General features: G+C 49.6%; 2 protein-coding genes across 3 annotated transcripts in view; both read right to left on the bottom strand.

The window, feature by feature from the left end:
* FBXO41 (F-box protein 41) overlaps positions 1-13122 on the bottom strand; it is a 123257-nt gene extending 110135 nt beyond the window's left edge. The window contains exon 1 of the mRNA XM_081876790.1: positions 12723-13122. The gene's annotated coding sequence lies outside the window, so the exon portion shown is untranslated. The remainder of the gene's footprint in view (positions 1-12722) is intronic.
* Positions 1305-15252, bottom strand: EGR4 (early growth response 4). Of its 2 annotated transcripts, none has more exons than XM_081876997.1 (3): positions 15157-15252; positions 5149-5874; positions 1305-3481 (listed from the first exon to the last, which is right to left on the bottom strand). In XM_081876997.1, the coding sequence occupies exons 2-3, from the start codon at positions 5294-5296 to the stop codon at positions 2139-2141; spliced, it is 1491 nt and encodes a 496-aa protein (XP_081733123.1). In that variant the 5' UTR covers positions 5297-5874; positions 15157-15252; the 3' UTR covers positions 1305-2138. The 2 variants fall into 2 exon arrangements, with proteins under 2 accessions (XP_081733123.1, XP_081733124.1); XM_081876998.1 differs by having other exon boundaries at positions 1306-3481; positions 5149-5266.
* Positions 15253-17736: the final 2484 nt, after the last annotated feature.

The following is a 17736-nucleotide window of genomic DNA, read 5'->3' as shown; positions in this document are numbered from 1 at the left end:
CCTTGGACGCATCCCAACAACATTGACAAGCCTAGAGCTCCAGGGGGCCACATTGCAGTGATTGACAGGGCCTGGGGCAAAAGTGTGCAGACCAATGAATCTCTCAAAATACTAGACATTGTGGATATCCAGTGAAGTTGAATGTTGGGAGATTCAGGACAGATAAAAGAAAGTATTTCTTCACGCAGCACAGAGTTAAACTGTGGAACTCCCTCCCACAGGAGGCAGTGATGGTCGCTAACCCTGATGGCTTTAAAAGAGGATAAGACAGCTTTTGGAGATGCAGAGCGCTGGGAACTCATGCCGTGGAGAGCCTTGATAGAAAAATCAGAGTGGGTGCAGGAGAATTACCCATGTGCTGGGCCTGGGGGTTAACCTAAGCAATGTGGTCCAGGTCTGGTCCTGAATCCAAGGGCTCCATGAGGAGTCAGTCTGACAGGGCCAAGGCAGGAAACCAGGCAAGGTTAGGCACAGGGTAACAGGCAGGTTCTAGCAAACAGCAATGTTGCTCCCACAACCTGGGGCGGGGTCCCACAGCCTTTTATCTTTGTCAGGGTACCTGCCGGTCCTAATCCCCTGGTGACTCACCTCCCTGTCTCACCTGAAGGTGAGCACTCCTCCTGCAAGTACTCAGGTCTCTCCTTCTCTCAGATCTTAGTCTCTTCAGCTCGGGAGACATCGGTGGGTTACTAGACCCAGGGGCCGCCTCAGCCTCCCCTGACCCAACCGGTAGTGGAGCAACTGTGAGTGATGGCCCAGCTGGAGGCAACAAGGTAATCCCCGCACCTGGAGCCAGGGCAGGCTCAGGCCCATGACTCGGCCCAGCTGGTGTTTGTTGCAGGGGAACCTGTGCAGACTGGGACTCTTCAGGATCAGGCCCCAGACTAGGTTCAGATGATGCCTGAGGCAAAGGATCTGGTGCAGACTGAGACTCCTTTGGTTCTGAGTCCGAGCCCCAGCCCCAGACAAGAGGGGGTTTGGGCAGGAATCTGGATAGATTTGGAGAGGTGATATCTTTGGCTGTGGGGGGGGGGTCTCTATTCCTCTCCACAAGGCAGATTCCTGGATCCTCTTTGCTGCTAAATGAGTATCTCTGCCTAGGAGACCCTTTCCCACTTACATCCGAAACACCCGTTGTGCTGCCTTCAGGTCAAACAGGGAACTAGGAATTGTCTCTCAATCCCCACTACTGAAGGGTTTGGGTTTCTCGGGGGGGGGGGGCGGGTCAAAGCTGGCGGTGAAAAGCAACATAGAAGAAATCTTAAAACTTTTTTTTTTTTAGATTAAAACAAATTTTGTTTATTGTAAAAATAAACACAGCTTTGTAATAACCCTGGCACATTCTGTTTTTACAAAGAGAGAGATTTACATAAAAAATGAGAATCACCCCGCCCACCCAATACTGCAATCACAATTATATACAAAATGTTCATTAAGCAAAGTTTGCCTACTCCATAGCAACAATTTGCATCATTAACAAAGCAATGAACTGTGCTGATTGTATACAACTTTGTCCCCTTCCCCAGCCCTGCGGTTTGAACATGAGAAATTTTATTTTTAGGATATATTTTTTTTTAATTACCCCTCCCCTCTCCCTGGAAGGCCCATTAAAGTGCTTATGTAATGAAAGTCGGTTCAGTTCATTAAAAACCGTAAAGTTGTCTTGTTCTTGGGTAAAACAGAGATAGGTGTTTCGCTCCCCCTTGTAATATATTACGAATGCTGTTTCAGCATTCAGCTCCTTGCTCAGCCCGGCTCAGCCACTGGGAGCTGTCCGCTACTCATGTGGTGCTGAAAATCAGAAGCTCACCTCTGCTAAAATACAGATTTCTCTGACAACTCAGAAGCTGGCCTTTGGACCTGAACTCCTCTGCAAATGAGCATGGAATGACTTTGAATTCTTGCCCGCATCCCACCAGACCCTTTTGGTCCCCTCCATTCACGTTCTTCCACCCGGACACCTCTAAAAAATGAATCAACAGGACAAGCCACAATGCTTGTGTCCAGCCACGTCTATCGTTCCTTTCAACTCTCTGCTGCATGAAGGAACCTTAACCTGAGTTTCCCAGAGGCCTTTCCATAAAGAAAAAACCTCCCCGCAAAGTCCCAACAGGATTCGCACCCACACCCCCGGGATTTCACAGCATCCCGAAAGAAAGTCCCACGGAGTAGAAGCCCAGGCCTTTGAGCTTCTCCTCCGCCCGGGCTTTCTGCTTCAAGTGGACTTTGCTGTGCCTCTTCTTCTCGTCGCTCCTGGCGAACCGGCGCCCGCAGTCGTCGCAGGAGAAGGGCTTCTCCCCCGTGTGCGTCCGAATGTGCGTGGTCAGGTGGTCGCTGCGACTGAAGTTCCGCAGGCAGATGCGGCACTGGAAGGGCTTGTGGCCGGTGTGGATGCGGAGGTGGCGATTGAGTTCATCCGACCGTGCAAAACAACGGATGCAGTTCTCCACCGGGCAGGCGAAGGCTTTTTCGTGGGGTTTGGGGCAGAAGCATTTGGAGGAGCACTTCCCCCGGCGAGGCTTCTTCTTTGGCTCTGGGACGGCTCCAGGGGTCCGGCTGGGGGGTAGAGGGTTGACCAAGGAGCCGGAGGAATGGGCCAGGAAGTCCGTCATGGGAGTTGAAGGCGGGGTGTGGCTGGTGTGTAGTCTCTGGTCATTGGTGGTTGCCAGGTTTGGCATGACCTCAGTCTGGGGCAAGGAAGACTCAAAGTCTTGGATGAGCTGGGGCGGTAAATTGGGGATCTTGGCCTCTACAAAGTCACTGGGGATCTGTGTGAGGGTGGAGAACCTTTCTGGCAGGCAAGTGAAGTCCAGATTGTGTCCGAAGGAACCCGACTGTTCGGGGAGTCCGTTGAGCTCTGACTGGCAGCTGACGGACAGCACATTCTCAGTTTTTGATGCCAGTTGGGGGAACATTGTCTGGCTGGCCTCTGTGGGGCGGAATGTCTCTGGAGCGGTGTATTCCGCTGGTAGGTAATTCTGAGACTGGCTGAGAGGGTCCCAGTGGGAACAAGGAGATTTGAACTTCTCCAGGGAAGGGGAGATGGCGGACAGCTTGATGTCCTGTTTGCTGTCCAACAGTTTCTCGCTAAAGAGGCATTGGGAAGAGGCCCCCACGTCGGAAGAAGGTTGGGCTTGCTGGATGGTGTCAGGGCTGGAGAACGTGGAATAGCTTTGCTCGGCTAACGACGGCCGCACGGAAATGTTCAGCTCGGGCTGGCAGGTGGAATAGAGGTCCAAATGGTTCTGAATGGCCTCTGGGACACTGTAGGCGGTGTCCGGCTGCCTCTGGTGGGCCTCTGAAGACGAGAAGGGAGAAAGACCAAGGATACCTGACATCAGGTTGAAGAGGGACTCCTGGTCTTGGCATTGCTCTGTCTTGATGAAAAAGCTGCCCGTATAGCTGACCGGTGGGGAGGGCTGTCCGGAGACGAAGTAGTAATCTGGGGTTTCAGGGTTCATTGTGGTGCCCATAAAGTCACCTGGAAAACAGAAACACGGCGTTTTCATTACAAATAGAATCATAGAACACCAGAGCTCCACAAGAAAAGGCAGCAGAGGTTTCTGGGAAGGTGCAATGGCCCCATAGGATGGTGGCACACATAGCTTTGCAAGCAGATGGCCGCAGCTTTAATCCTTCAGCCAAAAGGGTCCCGGCATCATATAACTGTAGAGTTGGAAGGTTTCCCAATGGTCATCTGGTCTAACCCCTTGCAATGCAGCTAAACAGGTGGCCATTGGGTGGCAGGTGATGGGATGAGCCCCTTCCCTGACTGTGACATTGAAGATCAGGCACTAAATCAAGGACACAGACCTGACCTAGATGGACCAATAGCCTGAGCTGGTAGAATGTAGCTCCCCATGGCCCTGTTTCATACCCCAGATGCAATAGGGGTGAGGCATGTCCTTCTGTGAGGTGCCTGCAATGAGGCTCTCACACTTGTTCAAGGTGGATTTGCAGCCTAATCCAGCAGTTTGAGGTGGGTTATGATGCCCGCGCACACCTGACTCATTTGACCATTATAACACTTCTAGGAGGTGAGTCGGGCTCAAGGCTTCATGGACCCAGGGCTAGATCCCAGAGTTGGTCTCCATGGGCCAGGTCTTAATGGCTCCAGAGCACGTGAAATAAAGGGAGAAGGAAGAGTTCCTGAGCATGTGCAGAGTCTAAGCAGCTATAACCAAGCCTCACAGGCATGGATCTGGCGGGGGGGGGGGTAAAGGCCTCCACCATTTGCATTTCAGCCTTGACCCATCCTTTTAGTAATTAACCATTGGTTAGACTGGGAGATAGCAAGTGGGTTGCCCTAGCGAAGAGACACAAGATGGGCTTCAGTCCATCTAGCTCAGAACTGTCTGCGCTGACTGCCAGCAGCTTTGCAAAGCTTCAGGCAGGTGTCCTTTTCAGCCCTACCTGGACATGTTACCTGCATGAAAGGTAGAGGGTCTACCACAGAGATAAGGACTTTCCCCTCTTGGACCCAAGCACAATTTTCAATCCAGTGCAGAGCACTGGCCAAAAAAGGGAAATTCTAAATGAGAAGAACCCAAATTTGGAGCACTGGGGTGCCACCATTCCCTATCTGTGAAATGGGAATAATAATGTCCTGCTGTTCTGCAATTGGATGAGCTGCCTAGCAGGGAACTTGAAGAACCACCTCCTTTGTAAGTTTTGGGATAAACGGTTAAACCAGCACCTGTCCAGAATGCTTTGAGCACATATAGAATCTGGTGGGCACAAAGCAGGGGTTGGATTGGATGGCCTCGTGGGAGCCCTTCTGGTTCTATTCTATGTTTCTTTTGTATTAACCTCCCCCCTCACACACCTCTAGCCACGCAATTCTAATGAATGCCATCACAGCCTATTTCTAAACCACATTCCCCTACTAACCCCCCCCCCCGCACATCATTTTAAACAATTAACGGACTCTTAAATTTACCCTAACCATTATAACACCATCAATTTAGAGAAGGGCATTTGCCCGTGCCGCTGTGCGCTCACAAATCTGATGCCGATCACCTGCCCCCCCCCCCGGCTTGCTTTCACGTGAAATAATCGGGTTAAAAAATCCAGAGCAGGTCCATCCACCGCCCCGCCCCCCCCCGCCCGACTTCCCAAGGTGAGATGGAGCAGGCTTCACTTCCTTACCTGGGAGAAAATCAGAGGCTCCCTCCCTCGGCTGCTCCGTCAAAAGTTGGGACTCCTGGTCCTGCCCGGAGACGGAAGCGTCACCTGCTTTCAGCTGACGCTTGTCATACAGAGAGTCCTGGTGCGAGAAATCCATGGTGTTCAACATGTCCAAATTGAAGAAATGGGAATGGGGGGGGGGGGGGAGAGAAGGATGGGAGGAAAGCAGGAGGTGTGGAAGGGTGGAGAGAGCCCCCTCCCTGGCCACTCAGAGGCCCCACCAAGCCAGAGGTCGCTTCAGCTCCAGGTGGGGTGAGTAAAGGGATCCTCCGACAGGTGGAAAGGCGCAGGGATGCTGGTCCTCGGGTGGCAGAGAGAGAGGAGGACGCTCTGAATTCCTAGGGAGCTGGGGGCTGTATCTGTATCCCAGGCCTCACCTGGGCTGAGCTCGGCAGGTGCGTTTCTCTCTCCCCTCTTCGGTGTTTGTAAGCAAAGAGCCGAGGAGACGCAGCCTGGGTTTATATATCTGCCTCTGATCTTCCGCTCTTCCATTTCTGGAGTTCCCCGAGCGAGGCTGCTGTGACATAAATGCCCATATATGGACTCAGGATGCAGGCGAGGGAGACCCAATAAGGAAATCTCTCCCTGTGACGTTTTAGCATCTTTTTTGGCGCCGGGCTCTCGCCACCTCACTCCGCGCGCTCTCCCCTCCCCGCTCTCTGCTTTGCGAACAACAACAGTTCATATCTAGATGGTTAAGAAAAGGGAGGGAGAGGGGGGAGAGAAAATAAAACAAAATTGGCCGTCAGGAAGTTGGAAGCCTCCAGAAATCCTGCAAAATCCTGGAGGTGGGTGCCTAATCACCAGAACCACCCGACGCCTGGTCCTCTCTGGGCTGCTGCCAGGCAATGCTTTGGCACGGGCACCAAGGGGCGCTGTTGCGCAGTGGGACCAGATGGAAGCGGGCTTCCCCCTAGTCGAGACGGCAGCTGCCGGTCTGAGGGTGCCCCAGGAGGGGAGATTTCTAGGTCACTAGCACAGGAAGATCAAGGTGAAAGAAGGCCAGGATCTCAGTGTTGGCAGAGCTCCACTTTTGGATGAAGGAGAGGGAGCGGGTCAGCTGAACGTTATCCCCTCATTTATAGAGTTATAGAGTTGGAAGGGGAACCCCCAAGGTCATCCAGTCCAATCCCCTGCCATGCAGGAAGTCCAGCTAAAGAAATCCCTGACAGATGGCCATCCAAACTCTCTCTTTGAGAACTCCAGCAACCGAGAGCCCATCGCCTTCCGTTCCACCGGAACAAAGCATTCTTACTTAACTGCTATGTTTTGTTAGTAGTAATCCATTGCATTGAGAAAGCTCAGCAGTGGACAGACCTGGACATTTGAACCTCCTGAGGTTGCTTGCCACCCCTCCCCAGAAAAAAGGGAGAAGGGGAAGCGATACGCTATCTGGGCACATACTACATACGGTGCAAGGAAGACCACCGGCTCCAAACTTTTGCCAAAAGGCTGCAGCATCTATCACCCCAGTCAATTCTGCAAACTTCCCGCACTTCTGTTAGTACAATCCTTACTGGCATGAGCCCCAAGCAGAGAGCAGGTGCAAAATAATAAGTGAGCAGTGGCAGGTGGCTCAAGAAAGTGAGCCACGCCACATGTGCAGGGGGAGGAGAGGAGATTCCGGAGACCAAGCTGATCTGGGGCGAAATCACAGGAGCCCAGGAAGTTGTCTTATATAGAGCCAGGCCACTGGCCCATCCAGGGCAATACAGCCAGCACTGGCGGACAGCAACTCCCAGGGCTACAACCAGGCTTCAGATTCCCAGGCGTACCAGGAGACGTTGGGGATTGAACCTGGAGCCTTCAGGGTGGCAACAATATGGATGAAAGATAGGATCATAATCAGAGTCATTTAACAGCATTCCTTAATGATAAATCTGCCTTTGCTTTAGGGAAAATGTGTGGAGTCAGAGTTTATTCCAGCCCAACATACTTTCAGTTCCAGGGTTCCCTCCGCTGACAAGGATTAAAAAGCATCTGAACATGTGCAGAGTGCATTCTTCTATTCACTGAATTGGTGCAACCACTTGAGTAGGGGGAAGACTACGTGTAGTGTTTACTTGCATGCCCACCAAACAGACTGGAGATAACATTTTCCATGGGCACAGTGTTATTTATTATATCAACACATATTGACTATGGAACTCCCTGACACAGGAAGCAGTTGTGGCCACCAATCTGGATGGCTTCAAAAGAGGATGGGACAAATCCATGGAGGATGAAGCTATGGAGGAAGCAATGCTTCTGAATGCCAGTTGCTGGAAGCCACAGAGTCTTGTGTTCGAGTCCAGCTTGCAGATTTCCCATTAGGGCATCTGGCTGGGCACTGGGAGAACAGGGTGCTGGATTAGAGATGGGCCACTGGCCTGATCCAGTGGGCTCTTCTCATGTTGTTATGCTATTGGTTGCATTATTATATGCACTCCCTGCATACACTTCTTGCACCTGCATGTGATGTGTGTTATGCTCAGAGAGCTGAGCATGTATGCTATTAGAGAGACATGTTATCCAGACACACAGGAATGCATATGATTAATATATATCACCATTCCAGTCCACAAAATCTCCGGCTGTAATAAATTGGCTAGTCTTTAAGATGCCACAAGACTCTTGGCTGTTTCTGTATGGAAACAGGAGCAGACAAACACACACAAACTTGTGCACTTTATAAACATGTGTACACATGATGTGCTGTGTATATATTTTACACACACACACAGCATTTCATCAAGGAAGGAGTGTGCCTCTTTAACTTTATTGTTGGTATCGATTTACCTTACCTATGGAAGGAAAAAGATACACAGGTTCTGTTTGGTGCTGACCTTTAAAGCCCTAAATGGCCTCGGTCCTGTGTACCAGAAGGAGCATCTCCACCCCAATCATTCAGCCCGGACACTCAGGTCCAGCTCCAAGGGTCTTCTGGAGGTTCCCTCATTGCGAGAAGTGAGGTTACAGGGAACCAGGCGGAGGGCCTTCTCGGTAGTGGCACCCGCCCTGTGGAACGCCCTCCCATAAGATGTCAAGGAAATAAGCAGCTGTCCTATTTTTAAAAGACATCTGAAGGCAGCCCTGCTTAGGGAAGTTTTTAATATTTAATGCTGTATAGTTTTAAACACTTGATTAGCAGCCGCCCAGAGTGGCTGGGGAAACTCAGCCTGATGGGCAGGGTATAAATAATAAATTATTATTATATATTATTACTTGCGCAAACACACAGCACAGAGACATTTGTATCTGTTGGATGCAGAGGCAAATTAGGCAATCATCTTCTCATGTTTGTACATGCAACAACACAGGTGTGTTTGTGGCGATTGTGCAATGCATAGACCGAGCAAAGTTTGTGCAGTGCATTTATATGAACAAATGGTTCATATGGATTAAGCAAATCCCCTCCTTCTGGCCTTCAGTGTAGCCAAAGAACAGGGCACCTTACCAACATGATCCAGACAAAAAGGAACATAGAATCATAGAACTGTACAGTTAGAAGGGATGCCAAGGGTCATCTAGACCAACCCACTTTAATGCAGGAATCTCAGCTAAAGAATCCCTGACGCCCAACCTCTGCTTTAAAAACTACTATGAAGGGGAGTTTACCACCTTCTGAGGTAGTCTGCTACACTGTCCAACAGCTCCTAGCACCAGAAAGTTATTCTTCCCACATATATAGTTGGAAACTCCTTTTTTGCAGTTTGAATCATTGGTTCAGGTCCTTAGGAGCAGGAGAAAACAAGTTTGTTCCATCTTCCATGGGACAGCCCTTTATATAATAATAATAATAATAATAATAATAATAATAATAATAATAATAATAATAATAATAATAAATTTTATTTATATCCCGCCCTCCCAAGCTTTAGCTTAGGGCCCCACGCTCTTGGGGGCCCCCAAAAAACTTAAAGGAAAAAAAACACCTGGATGTACATTTCCAAAATATATGATAAAAAAACACAATAAACCCTACATACAGCAACAGTGTTTGTGTTGTGTAGGCTCCTATGATGTAAGTCATGGGCCCCACCTGCTATATAAAGGGCCCCATTACCTTCAGTCCCTGCCTGTGCCTCCCTGCCTCACGCTATGCCACTGGACAGACCTGCTATCACTGCTATATAGTGGTACCTCGGTTTACGAACTTAATCCGTTCCGGAAGTCCGTTCTTAAACCAAAACCATTCTTAAACCAAGGCGCGCTTTCCCTAATGAGGCCTCCCACTGCCAGTGCCCTTCCACCATTCAGATTCCGTTCTTAGACCAAGGTAAAGTTCTCAAACCGGGACACTATTTCCGGTTTTGCGCAGTTTGTAAACCGAATCGTTCTTCAACCGGACTGCTCTTAAACCGAAGTACCACTGTATATATTTTGCGAATAAACCATACGTCATAAAGACACCACGGTCTCCGCTGAGCTTCATTGTCCAAAAGGAAACATAGACCCTGGGTAAGCACTCCTGGAATCTCACCCTGCTGCGGCATGTCACAATATCACCTCTCAGTCTTCTCCCCAGTTGGACTTGGGCTACCGTCACCCCCCTGAGAGGCTGGCTCTCAGAGTGTGGGGAATTTGCGTTATTGGGAAGAGCACTCCGAGTGCAAGCCAGACTTCACGTGACAGAAGCAAGACCGTTCTTAAATTGAGGTGCGCTTTCCCTAATGACGCCTCCCGCTGACAGTGCCCTTCCACCATTTGGTTTCTGTTCTTAGACTGAGGTAAAGTTTGCAAACCGGGACACTTGTGATGGCCTGGGATTCGGATTTGGATGCTGAACCTGAGGAATCCCAGCCTGCACAGGAGTCCCCGCCTCCAGTACCAGCTGAGCCGGGGCTGGGGCTTGAACCTGAAGGGCCCTCACCTGTGCCGGATCCTCAGGAGCAGACACCAGCTGAGTCTGCTCTGGCTCCTGAGGTGATGGAGGACCCATTGCCTGCAGGTGCTCCACTCTCAGCCCCGTCAGAGGAAGCTGAGGTTGCCTCTGGGTCCAGTAACCCTCCAACCTCTCCTGAGCTGCAGAGGCTCAGGGCAGAGAGGCGGAGGGAACTAAGTTCCTGCAGGAGGAGTGCTCGCCTCCAAGCCAGGAGAGGCAAGTCACCTGAGGATCGGGGCCGCTCTATGCCTCGGGGCAGATAAAAGCCGGCCAGCCCTGGTCCCAAGTTGTGGGAGCAACATTGTTGGTTGCCAGTTCCTGCTTGGACCCTGTCCTGCTTTCCGGCCGGAATTCCTGACCAGCCCTGGTTCCCTTCTTGGATGCCTGTTCCTGACTTCACCTGACTCCCTGCTTCAGCTTTTACAGACTGTCTCCTTGTTGCACTTTTGACCACGGACTGGACTAGGACCTCGACTCTCGGTTAGCCCCCGGGACCAGCACAACACCGCTTCTGGTTTTGTGGAGTTTGTAAACCGAATCGTTCAACCGGACTGTTCTTCAACCGAGGTACCACTGTATACAGCTGATGTCTGGAGGGACACAGATCATCAGCACTTGACAGGATCCGGCTGTCGCAAGGCATCTTCAGCTGCGGTTACACAACGGAGCAGCCTTTAATGACTTTGGCAAAAGGCAGCTACCCTGTTATGGGAAGCTGTCAAGGCAGCTTTACATCTCCCCAGGCTCTCATTCACCTTATGCTATTTTTGCCCTGAGTGCGGCTCTCGTCGCTCCAGTGTCTTCTAGAAGCACAGAAGGTGTTGGTTTTATTCGCTTCCTGCTCTCCGCCCCCCTCCCTCTCCCTTGGTTCTTCCCTCTTGCTTTTCTGCCTTATGCTCAGCCTTCCACGCTTCGCTTTGTATCCTGCGCAGGCTGGTCCTGGTGCTTTTTCCTGACGACCCAGATCGATAGTCAGATGATAAGCAACACCTTTCTTAAATGGGCTTTGTTCACCTGAGCAGAGAAGGTTTTCTGCCGGCCTTTTCCACAATTCGATGAATAGCAATGGCTGAGGCCACATAATGCAGCTTGCATTCAAAGCGCTTTCCCCAGCCATGGCTTCCCTCAAAGCATCCTGGGAACTGTAGTTCATTAAGAGTGCTGAGAGTGCTTAGGAGGCTCCTATTCGCCTGACGGAAATACAATTCCCTCTTGTATCATTCTAGAATAGCTCAGCTGGTTAGAGTGTGGTGCTGAAGACGCCGAGGTTGCAAGTTCGATCCCTGCGAGGGAGAGCTGCAAATTCCTGCATTGAAGGGGGCTGGACTAGATGATCCTCAGGGGACCCCTTCCAGCTCTATGGTATGAGATTCTATGAGCTTCCAGGCTTCCAAGCCTCCTCTCTCCCACCACTCAGGGAAATGAAGGGGGCGGGGACTCAGAAATCTATGGGATGCTGCACACCGGTCCAAGCAACCTGGAAGCAAGCAATGCAGAGCTTCCTCAAGAGGATGAGGATGCTGCGATGATGGTACCCAGGCCCACCTGCTCTCTTGGAAGCCCCTCCGCAAAATGCATCCAAGACCTTGCTGTGCCAGGGATTTCTGAAAGGGATCCCATCTCTTCCCGAAGGTTGTCAGCTGAGCACCTGCTGACTTGCCCACCTGTCTGCCCACCTGGCCAAGATACCTGCCAGGAAGGACTTCCCCTTTCAAGTCGGGTTTTTTTTTTTAAGAAGCAGCAGAGAAAAATCACTGCTGGATCTCAATGTTAGCGTAGCTTTGTTGACTTCTACAAGGCATAATAATATTAATTTCTGCTTAGGGTGTTTTTCAAATGTCAGGACCTTAGTTATGGTCCACGTAGAATCATAGAATCATAGAATCATAGAGTTGGAAGAGACCACAAGGGCCATCGAGTCCAACCCCCTGCCAAGCAGGAAACACCATCAGAGCACTCCTGACATATGGTTGTCAAGCCTCTGCTTAAAGACCTCTAAAGAAGGAGACTCCACGTAGACTTAGAAGGATGGCTTTAAATGTGTCGTGTGGGTGAAACCAGAGAGAGAAGGTGGCCCAGCCCTCATTCCTCACCCACCACTGTAGAAAGAGAAAAGGTTGCCTGCCCCGGGTTAGGGGATGTCCCATAGCTCCAGGGTGGAGAACCGTGGTGAGAAAACATGTAATGTTCAACGGAAATAATCTTAGGAAGCCGGAGCCTTGAAGAATTTCTGCAAGTCAGCACAATCAATACTAGTGGGCTAGTTGGACCAATGATCTGGCTTGCCATTTTACAGTGGGGGCTGGCTGGTGCCCATTGGCAGGCAGAACCAACACTCGGGTTTCCCCCAATGCTCTTCCCAGCTGAGTCCTACAATGACAACACTGGTGCTAAGGAGGAGGTGGCGGCAGCCAGTGCTACTCCTTGTGAAGGAATGGGTTTCTGTGCAGTCAGTTTGAAACAGGACCCAAAACCCCGCTTTTCTTCTTTCTCCAAAAGAGCATTTCTAAAATGCCTTAACTTGAGCTGTTGAGCAAATGCATAACAAGAACACAGCTGTACAAACAAAGCTCTCTCCTTTATCAGTCACAGAAATGGATGACCTTGGCTGTTCCAGTGGAGTAGGGATGACATGTCTGGGTCTTATCTTACCACACTCTGACGCACAGACCTAGTCTGGGAACAGCGCCAGAGTGTGTTCTTGGAGCTGGTGACCTCTTGCTCCAAGATAAGAGTATAGGAACAGGAATACCCTTTTATGGTCAGAAGTACAGGAAGGAAAACCCTTTTATGGTTAAGAGTACTGGAGCAGGAACATCTGTGATGTCAACCTGTGTGTACAAGCTGACGGGGCTGGATTCCTGGGGAAGGGGGGAGAGGGTGCCTGGAGGATATATATACTGCATGAAATTTCTCGTTTCTTTGGACTTGCTGTGGACTGACCACACAAGTGCCTTTCTGCTGCTCCGGAGAGCAGAAATAAAGAACTCTTTCTCTGAACCAACCCTCGGTGTCATTTGACTTCCTTCCTCCCATCCGGGAGCAACGCAGAGCCCACCAATCGGTAAAGTCTAATAAGGCTACACTTGGACAGGTCGTCAGTAAGGCAGGTGGGTAGGAGCAGGCTGAAAACAGACTGAGATGCCTGGGGGCTGTACGCCATTTGCCCAGAAGGACCAACCACAGCATATTTATATGACACGTGGATGAATAGGCTTAGGATTTTATATAAGTTAAGTGATGAATCAATACGTATAATTTCAAAAGGTAAAGATTGAAAGATGTTAAGGCTAAAGGTAAATTTTATAAGAACTGTGATTTGGAAAACCGTTAAATGGATATGCATGGAAATTCAACTAAGGGGAAGCGAGGAAGTCACTTAACAATGTTAATGAGCATAATTTCTAATAAGATTATGATTTGGGTTGGTTTGTTTGTTGTCTTGTTTGTTTATAATTTTGTGAAAATTAATTAAAAAAATTGGGGAAGAAAAAAAGAAGGACCATTTTTTTATATAAAACAAAAGGCTTAGGTGACTTGGAATCCTCTCTCCCAGAAGCATCAATGCATCTAGTCAAGCATCCTGTGGCGAAATCCACAGTGGTTTTCATAAAGTCCCACGTGATATTCTTGTGGAGAAGCTGGTAAAATGTGGGATGGACGAGTAACTGTTAGATGGATTTGTAGCTGGTTGACTGACCGAACCCAAAGAGTGCTCATTAATGGTTCCTCGTCATCCTGGGAAAAAGTGACAAGTGGGGTGCTTCAGGGTTCTATCCTGGGCCTGTTGTTGTTCCACGTCTTTATAAATGACTTAAAGAAACTAAGGGATGCTCATCCAATTTGCAGATGACACCAAACTGGGAGAGGTAGCTAATGCCACAGAAGACAGAATCAAGATTGATGATTGGAGAACTGGGCCCAAACTAACAAAATGAAGTTCTTTAGGGACAAATGTCAGGTTCTACACAAGAATAACAGCTGCACAAATATCAGATGAGGGACACTTGACTTGCCAGTAGCACATGTGAAAAGGCTCTAGGCGTCTTAGTGGACCACAAGCTTAACATGAGTCAATGGAAACTCCAGCGGGTGCAGAATGCCACGGTGAGACTCCTTATGGGGTCCTCACCGTGGGATCACATTCACGCGGTGCTATACCAGCTGCACTGGCTCCCGGTGGAGTACAGGATCAGGTTTAAGGTGCTGGTTTTAACCTTTAAAGCCCTATACGGCCTAGGACCCTCGTACCTACGGGACTGCCTCTCCTGGTATGTCCCACGGAGAACCTTACGGTCTTCAAATAAAAACATCTTGGAGATCCCGGGCCACAGGGAGGTTAGGCTGGCCTCACCCAGAGCCAGGGCTTTTTCGGCCGTGGCCCCAATCTGGTGGAACGCTCTGTCACAAGAGACTAGGGCCCTGCAGGACTTGACATCTTTGGCCAAGGCACAGCCTGACCCCCTCCTTTGGCAATCATCACAGAACTCTACCCCAATGGTTGCCATTAATTTGATTTTGAATTGATTTTAGAATGAATTGATTTTAGAATGCTGTGTTACTTTTATTGTTGTTGGCCGCTCTGAGCCTGGCTTCGGCTGGGGAGGGTGGGATATAAATATATTAATAATAATAATAATAATAATAATAATAATAATAATAATAATAATATTCTGCTAGACCGCAATGCAGGATTGTAATTCCGTCTCCCCACCCACAATTCTCTTTTAGAGGGACTCCAGCAAAACAGCTAATGATCTTCTAGGCTGCATCAACAGAAGTATAGTGTCCAGGTCAAGGAAAGCAATAGTTCAGCTCTATTCTGCCTCAGATTCTTGGAATTCCTGCTTACTTAGGCTGCACCAGAGGCCAAATTCCATGGTCTGTGATGCAAAAAACAGGCACAGGGCCCTATACGTCCCCTGACGGATATTCATTCTTCTAGTTAAGGAAACCAGTTGGCAGACTGGAGTCTCTGGCCCCAGAAATGAGACCCCCATCTCACTGCCCGCTTCACTGTCCCCAAGACGTAGGACTGCAAATTTGGCAACTGGTCCCCATAAGAAGCTCCTGTTTCGGAACTGCCCTGCCCGCCGTCAACTCACCAGGACATCCTGAGACTTTGTGGTTTGGATCCGAGGGCCCCTTTGCCCCCTTTCCTACAACTGTCCAACCGACTCCTCCTCTCCTTTCAGGACAACTTCTAGAATGTGCATCTTGCAGGTTCCTACGGCAACCGGCATGTGGCCAGCCGGGAGCATCCTGGCACAAGTCCCGTCGCAGCTTTTCCACATCCCCGGCACAATCGTGACTTTCAGGGGGAAAACAAACGAGAAGGCAGAAGTAAACAGAGAGATGCATGACAAGGGCTCCCTTCTGGCTGTTTGATACTTTACACCCTCTGTGTAAACAGTTGTCTCCTGCTGCGGATTCAGACCAGCGTAGGGAACATCCAAAGCAGTTTGCCGTAAGCAGGAAGCCTTGGAGTCCTGTGGATAAGTTTCCAGGAGGATTTGGGGTTCAAAGAGGGAAGGATTTGTAAAGCGCTTGAATTCTTCTCTGGCTCAGGTTTCAACCTGAGCCAGAGAAGAATTTCTGATTTCCCCCCCTCACCTTCCCCCCTTCCTGTTCCCCAAAGGGATTTGTTTTTTAAAAGAAGCCCTTGCTTGCAACTCGGAGATGTTGGCAGAAGAGCCATGGTACCAGGTGAGACCACCTGGGACAGGGCAGGGAGCCTTTTCCAGTCCCATGACCACAATCTCATCCAGATCATCTCCCAAGAACCAGATGTCTGTGGTGGTCAGGAATAGAGGCAAACAGAGGTGTAGCAGTAAATTTAAAGTTTACCTTTGTGATGCAGGGGCTTTTTTATTGATTGGTGATGCGATGATGATGATGATGATGATGATGATGATGATGATGATAATAATAATACCCTGCCCATCTGGCTGGGTTGCTCCAGTCACTCTGGGCATCTTCCAACACATAAAAAATCAAACACTGAAAGCTTCCCTATATAGGGCTGCTATCAGATATTCCATCAGATATTCCAGATACTCCATGGAGCTTGAAGTGATACAAGAAGAAGAAGAAGAGTTTGGATTTGATATCCCGCCTTTCACTCCCTTTAAGGAGTCTCAAAGCCGCTAACATTCTCCTTTTCCCTTCCTCCCCCACAACAAACCCTCTGTGAGGTGAGTGGGCTGAGAGACTTCAGAGAAGTGTGACTGGCCCAAGGTCACCCAGCAGCTGCATGTGGAGGAGCGGAGACGCGAACCCGGTTCCCCAGATTACGAAACTACCGCTCTTAACCACTACACCACACTGGCTCTCAAGTGATTCCCTGTTTTATCCTCACAACTACCCAAGGCTGCCCAGTGAGCTTCATGGCCAAGGGGGGATTTGAACCCAAGTCTTCTAGGCTGGAACACTGTACCCAGCCTACTCCCATACTCTGGAACTCCCTGTTGAGATGTCTCCAAGGAAACGAGGGCAATTTACAGGCCCCCAGCTGGCTCCAGCCCACTGCCCGGTAGCCGGGCGATCACCGGTCCTAGGCACAGCATGCAACAGCGACCCACAGCTTCAGAACTCTTCAGAAGCTGAAGCACGCTCTAATCAGCCGAGTAAATAACTCTTCGCAACAGAATGGCAGATAGAGGCATATGTAAAGCATATTTACAAGCAGTTTATTCAGGACAAAGGAAAAACATGACTTCTCCCTTTCATGTCCAAGCAAGCAGCTAAAGCAAAAGCCATACACAAAACGGAAGTTCCCAGCAAGCAGTGCTGGACTGTAAACAGGCATGGGACACACAACAATCATGCCTGTTCCTTTTAAGGTGGAATGGAATATCCTAACAAGAAGGACACGGACAAACTGGAACGTGTCCAGAGGAGGGCAACCAAAATGGTCAAAGGCCTGGAAACGATGCCTTATGAAGAACGGCTAAGGGAGCTGGGCATGTTTAGCCTGGAGAAGAGGAAGTTAAGGGGTGATATGATAGCCATGTTCAAATATATAAAAGGATGTCACATAGAGGAGGGAGAAAGGTTGTTTTCTGCTGCTCCAGAGAAGCGGACACGGAGCAATGGTTCCAAACTACAAGAAAGAAGATTCCAGCTAAACATTAGGAAGAACTTCCTGACAGTAAGAGCTGTTTGACAGTGGAATTTGCTGCCAAGGAGTGTGGTGGAGTCTCCTTCTTTGGAGGTCTTTAAGCAGAGGCTTGACAACCATATGTCAGGAGTGCTCTGATGGTGTTTCCTGCTTGGCAGGGGGTTGGACTCGATGGCCCTTGTGGTCTCTTCCAACTCTATGATTCTATGATTCTATGATTCTATGATTCTAACACTCCCTCCCTGAAAAAGCCAAACTGGCTCCCTCCTCCTTCTGTTGACAAGTGAATACATGGGTACCTCGGGATGCGAACGGGATCCGTTCCGGAGCCCCGTTCGCATCCTGAATAGAACGTAAGGCGCAATGGCGAGTCTGTGCATGATGTCATTTTGAGCTTCTGCGCATGTGAGAGAGGCAAAACCCGGAAGTAACATGCTCCGTTATTCTGGGTTGCCACGGAGTGCAATCTGAAAGCGCTCAACCTGAAGCACATTCAACCCGAGGTATGACTGTACTTTCTTGTTCCAACAGGCTCTTGGTAACTGATTGCTTTTTAATGAAAGGG

The sequence above is a fragment of the Podarcis erhardii genome (genome assembly GCF_964252035.2).
Source record: "Podarcis erhardii genome assembly, chromosome: 9".
NCBI classification, from domain to species: domain Eukaryota; kingdom Metazoa; phylum Chordata; class Lepidosauria; order Squamata; family Lacertidae; genus Podarcis; species Podarcis erhardii.
Note: the sequence above shows the minus strand (reverse complement) of the source record. Positions and strands in the feature narration are given on the sequence as shown.

Excerpts from the sequence above, each read along its gene's own strand:
- EGR4 (XM_081876997.1), bottom strand. The coding sequence starts at position 5,296 with ATGTTGAACACCATGGATTTCTCGCACCAGGACTCTCTGTATGACAAG. Across the intron at positions 3,482-5,148 it reads AGCCTCTGATTTTCTCCCAG|GTGACTTTATGGGCACCACA; the intron begins GTAAGGAAGTGA and ends TCTGTTTTCCAG.